The sequence below is a fragment of the Triticum dicoccoides genome, chromosome 5B (genome assembly GCF_002162155.2).
Source record: "Triticum dicoccoides isolate Atlit2015 ecotype Zavitan chromosome 5B, WEW_v2.0, whole genome shotgun sequence".
In the NCBI taxonomy this organism is placed as follows: Eukaryota; Viridiplantae; Streptophyta; class Magnoliopsida; order Poales; family Poaceae; genus Triticum; species Triticum dicoccoides.
The window spans coordinates 153,029,527-153,035,636 of NC_041389.1; the positions used below are offsets into that span (position 1 = coordinate 153,029,527).

At 51.3% G+C, this 6,110-nt stretch overlaps 1 protein-coding gene across 1 annotated transcript in view; it reads right to left on the reverse strand.

The window, feature by feature from the left end:
* LOC119307944 (OBERON-like protein) overlaps window positions 1-5,369 on the reverse strand; it is a 10,578-nt gene extending 5,209 nt beyond the window's left edge. The window contains exons 1-2 of the mRNA XM_037584044.1: window positions 5,197-5,369; window positions 3,545-4,735 (exon numbers count right to left, since the gene is read on the reverse strand). Coding sequence (XP_037439941.1) covers window positions 3,545-4,718 — 1,174 coding nt within the window. The 5' untranslated portion in view covers window positions 4,719-4,735; window positions 5,197-5,369. The remainder of the gene's footprint in view (window positions 1-3,544; window positions 4,736-5,196) is intronic.
* Between the last annotated feature and the right edge of the window lie 741 nt (window positions 5,370-6,110).

Consider the following 6,110-nt stretch of genomic DNA (forward strand, 5'->3'; position numbering starts at 1 on the left):
GGCGCGGATGCATCGGGGGCGGCCGGATGGCGGCTCTCTGGCGCGGAGGCGCGGGTGGCTGCAGATTCGCGGCCAGGCGGGGCGTGCCGGCGCAGGGCGGCCGTGGTGAGCTTCTCGGTCCAGATCTGGATCCGGGGGGCTCCTCCGGCCTGCTGCATGTGGGCAGCGCGTCCTGTCGGCGGCGGCTGGATCCCGGGGCGGCGACCCTGGAAGGTGGCGGCGGGTGAAGCTCGGGCTTCCCGCGGCGGCATGGCGTGGTGCAGTCCCTATCCAAGGCGGATCTGCATCGCCGATCTCGTCGTTTGGCCACGGATTGGTTCAGATCAGAGACGGTGATGAGCGTGCGGGATCCATCTCGGCGGCTCTCGCGGTTTGGTGAGGTGGGGTGGGAGCCCTCCCAGGCTCCAGTGGTGGCGCATTCAGGCAGTGGCTGGTGCGCCAGGGCTCCTACGGTGGCACTGCTGTTGCGGTTGGTTGCCGGATACTAGGCGGCTAGATCTAGGGCTTTGAAGGCGGCCGAGACAGAACACAGGCTGTCGGGTGGATTTCTTGGGACGGATCCGGGTGAAAACTTGGTCTTCGGTCATTGGCCGGAGCCGGTGATGGCGATGCCCTTATCATCGTTTCCTTCATGAAGGCATCATCGAGGTGAAGCTCCCAACCCCACCCAATACCTCCGGGGGAAACTCTAGATCAGTTGATCGAATGAGGGCGGCATTCATGTGTCGTTACCCCCTTGGGGGCGGCATTCTTGGAGATGCACTCGGACTCGAGGGACCAGCGGATGGCATCTACGGTGGAGCGGTGTTTCTTTCTACATATTCATGGCGGCGGTTCTCGACGGCATGGAGCAGTGGAGGCTTGGCGTCAGATGTGTGGCGAGGGACACGCGCAGGAGGTCGACGTTGTCTGGCGTCGATGGCAGAGAGACCTGACAAGGTCGATGCGTCAGTACATGCTTTGAGGATGGATCGAGGGAAGACGGAGGTGACAGCCCTTTACAGCGTGTGCGTGTGGTACTCACTGAGAGTGCGCCGGACCGGAGTGTTACCCAGTCCCGCCTATGTGGCTTGGATGGGGCATCCGGCGTTAGATGTTAGGCTTTCGTGCGATGTTTGTTTGGTATTTGGCCCGGACATTCGGCACCCCTTCATCAAGAGGATAGGAGTAGCGACAGGTGTCGTCTAGATGGTGGCCTCGGGCTTACTGTTGTATTACTTTGTAAGGTCTTTGTGAATAATAAATAATATGGCCGCATGCATCACCCAGATGCAGAGGCCGGGAGTGATTCCTCCTTTTCTAAAAAAAATAAAAAAAATGTACCACCATATACACTCCATATAAATTAGACATGTAGGAGTAGGGGTGTTACCTCCGCGCGAGGGCCCCGAACCAGGGTATATCACCGTGTGTTGTTGCACAATCTAGTCCCGGATCTCCATCGTAGCCTTGCTCCCACCTCTCTTAGCCATCCCATGGCATCTGCCGTGCAAATACCACGACAGTGATTATGACGAGACTTCTGCTCCTATGGCCCATATGACCACTTCTTGTTGTGGCCTCTGTTCGCCACTGGTATGTGTCTCAGCTTGATTTTAAGAATGCCTTTCTTAATGGTGAATTGTATGAGGAGAATGCCTTTCTTAATGGTGAATTGTACGAGGAGATTTACATGCAGGCACCACCTAGGTATTTTGTTGCTAACGGCATGGTCAGCCGTCTTCATCGCTCTCTCTATGGCCTTAAGCAAGCCCCTCATGCCTGGTTTGAGCGTTTTGCCTCTATGGTGATTGCCACTGGTTTTTTAGCGAGTGCTCATGATGAGTTTCTTATGTTTGATCTTTGGCCCTCTTCGTTGCATTATTGGGATTGAGGTCTCTTCTACCTCTGATGGCTTTTTTTAGTTCCCAAGAAAAGTATATCAAGGATCTCCTTGCTCGTGTTGCTCTTACTGATGAGCGCACTGTTGAGACTCCCATGGAGCTCAATGTTCACCTCCGTGTTTTTGATGGTGACCCCTTGCCTGATCTATGCTTTTGATGGTGACCCCTTGCCTGATCTGACACATTATCGCCATCTTGTTTGGAGACTTGTCTATCTAGCTGTCACTCGTCGGATACCTCCTATCATGTCCATATTTTGAGTCAGTTTGTTTCTGCTACCACTTTGGTTCACTATAGTCACCTTCTCCGTGTTCTCTGATATCTCTCTGATATCTTCGTGGCACGATTTCTTACCGTCTGTTCTTTCCTCGCTCCGGTTCCTTAGAGGTTCAGGCCTATTCAAATGCTTACGTGGACTAGTGATCTCTCGGATCTCTGTTTAGTTTCTGCTTACTGTGTTTACCTTGGTGGTTCTCTAATTGCTTGGAAGATGAAGAAATAAATTGCAGTTTCCTGTTCGAGTGCAGAGGTTGTGTTGTGAGATATGGCTCTTTTGACGGCAGAGGTGACTAGGTTACGATGGTTACTTCGGGAGTTTGGTGTGTCTGTTACTACACCTACTACACTATTGTCAGACAATACATGCGCTATCAGTATTGCGTGCAACCCTATGAAGCATGAGCTCACCAAGCATATTGGTGTTGATGCTTCTTTTGTGCGCACTGGTGTGCAGGATGAGGTTATTGCTCTTCAGTATGTGCCTTTCGAGTTACAGTTTGCGGATTTCTTAACAAGTCCCAAACTAGATTGTGCACCAAACATTACGAGCATAACATAGTTGCTCGAGATGTCAAAGAAAACCTTTCTTAACAAAATGTCAAAGAAAACCAAAGCCAGCACACAGTACATTCAAAGAACTCTGGAGATATGGGTTTGCATACCATGTCACCCCCCAACAAACTCTTGGGACATGTATATAAGTTGCCATTTTTATAATGGGGCACATACAAGTAATATGAGCTAGACTATAGCATAAAACATTGAAGCACTCGCATTTTAACAAATATACATATATGAATTGAGCCGTAGATTGGTAGGGACTGTTGGCCATTGTGCACCAAACATTGTGATCATATTATAGTTGCTCTGGATGGTAAAGAAAATCTTTCTTCAATAAAATGTCAAAGATAACCAAAACCGGCACACGTTCATTGAAACCGATCGGCATAGGAAAGATAAAAATCACCAAGTTTGTTAAATCAACCAAGAACCGACAGTTACTAAACAACTTGCAGCAGCTTTCTGGCTGAGTTGACCCCACCTTACCGTTATTGAAGCAGTTAACTCCTCATGGTGGTTCAGTCATAAGATATACAATAACATACAATGGAAAACTAAATAATGAAGCAAGTAACCAACAGATTCTTGAAGTGCATGTCTTTGTGCAACAAAGCAACAGATGGCTCATGAATAAACATATATTTTATTGGATAATTTGAATGTCTAGATCAATTTTTGCCGTCTACCTATATGATGGTAAAACATAAGCACATGAATGAATTAGGGGTGGTGAATGGTAATAAGATTACCAAAAACAGTAGAAATAATCAATAAGGGCTACATAGCATCAGAAAATGATGGAGCAACAGAAGTACACAAACCTCGAAGTGCATGCAGTATCATCCTAGGATTGACAGAATCAGGAGAACTATTCCTCAATCTTTCAATCAGATTCGCACATTTCCTGAACAAATTTCTTCCTTTTGGGTCTTCGCTTAGACGAAATATCTTACAAACAAACTCAAGCTCTCGTACTAAGGCATCCCGATCCCAACCAGGAGCACATTGTTGAAACACATCCTTAACCCAACCGAATAATTCTGATGTCTTCTGGCAAGCCTGGCACCTAAAAAGCATTTCGGCATGACCGGTGCCGCTCTTAATTGATTGCCCTGTCCCAATCTGGCCAACACGAATCGCACAGTCGGTGTGCGTCCAATGGGAACAGAAATCGCACCCAACCCATCGGCATGTGTTGACCTCAAAATCAAACTTGTTGCAAATCACACACATGCAAAGGTTGCAAAACCCATTTCTGTTAGCACATACATTGCATCTGCACTCCTCAGCCGGGAGAGCACTCTGGCAAGCAATGTTCCGGCACCTCTTATACAAGAAGACCTCCACCAGGTGGCTTTGGGGAATGGTGACGCTGGGGTGCAAAAACGCCTGGATTCCAGTCTTGATTGCCACGAGGATCTCCAGTTGGACATGATGGGCCATTGAAAGCATAGTTGGTGTCAAATCACCTCTGCCCTGGACAAACTTCTGCAGATACAGAAACTCCTCAATATGATGAGAGCCCCCTGTCCCCTCCAGAATCGACCTGAGCTCATTTTTTATCTCCTCCAGGTGCTCCTCTGGCATTACCTTCATTTTCTCGACAACTAGGTCCACTCTCTCCCGCGCAATCTCCCTCAGTGACACCCTATCGATGCGGGAGCTTCCGCGAATAACCTGCAACTTGGGGATACCATTTCTGATGTCCTTTTCCATCTCCACCTTTTTCACAGCACCGCCACTACTAGCAGCAGCAGCATTGCTATGTTCCGGCTCTACAGGCCAGGTCTCCCTCGAACTTGCACTTTCGGTGGCAGAGTCATGGCCCTGGTCAGAATTGGACACAGGTTCCTGCATTTCAGGCGAGCCAACCTGTTCCGACGAGGCCAATGAGAGGGAAGTCTGGAGGCTCGGGGCCCGGGCACCATGGCGAGGCGGCAGCATCCCCTGCGGCGGAGGCTGTTGATGGAAATTCGCACCTGAAGAAGTCCCCATGACGCACAAACTGTAAGCTGCAACAACACAAAGTTCAAACACTTAATACTACATACCAAAATGGTCTAGGGTTGAAAACATAGCATCAGCATAGGACCTATTTGAGCCACTGTGCTCTGCCCCTTGAGCAGCCAAGGGCCGGATCCGAATTAAGCAACGACAAGGTTGATCACAGACCGAATCCAGTACTACAACGGTACCTTCCGCGCATCTCTCAGCGAAGAGACATGTGAATCACGAACCATTCGCCGATTCAGCTAACGTGGACCTAACTTCCCGCTGCGTACGGGGAGCTAGTCGAGACCTGTGAGGAGCTCGCGTAGAGCGCGAGACTGCGCAGGTCGAGTCCACAGCAAGAACCCCATCGATCGAACTAATCAGGACACCCAAACCTCGGTATGTGAGCCCATGGCCTTGCTACTGTATACGGGGACCAAACCCTAGCAGTTGGAACCGAATCTGAAGTCGAGCTGCTTACCTCGGCGCGGCGGAGCGACGGGATCGGCGGCGCGACAGCTCTATCTAATCGGAACCCGGAACGGCGGCGGGTTCGCACCCTTCTTCGTCGCCTCTAATAATTTTTGGTTTTGTGTGCGACAAATGGAGTCCAACCCAACGAAACCAAACGAAACGGAGACGACGACTCGAGCGAACGCACGAAGGGAACCGAGACCGGACGTCGCCGGTGGGGGGAACGGAGGGAGACCGGCTTGACCGGTGGGCGACGCGGGGTTGGAGGTGGGGTCCACCAGCAAACTGAAAGCGAACGGGCACCCGCTCGTCTGTTCAGAGACCCGCAAACTTGCAATGCATGTGATGGTTTAGAGCATCTCCAGCCGTTCGGCCTCCCAGGGCGCCGAAAAAGAGCCCCCTGGGGACGAGTCGGCGCTAGATTGGCGCGTGGGGACGACTTAGCTCCCAGTCATCGGCCCACGGGTCGCCTCGGGTACGGCGATGTTGCGTACAAAATATATGCAAACTCGGCGACTTTTGCACGAACACGGCGAAACTTACTTGAAAATTGTACAAAAACTTAAAACATGCATGAACTAACTTAAAAATGAACTAAAATGCCTAGTCGTTGCCGCCATCGTCGCCGCCATCGTCGTCTACATGTCGAGAAGCCTATAGAAGCGGGTGTAGTCGTCGTCGTCGTCGTCGTCGCGCCTCGCCCGCGACGTCCCTGCTGCACCCCTCGCTCGGGTCGCCGACAGCGCATGACGGCCCGGCCTCGACCTCGTCATCGCAGTTGATGACGATAACGCCCTCCTCGGCGTGGCGACGATGGGCCTCGGCGCGGCTGCGGGCCTGGGTCTTCAGGTATGCCCGACGCTGGCGGCGCACTTGCTCTCGTCGTCGGGGGCCACCATGCCGGCGTGCTCCGGCTTCACG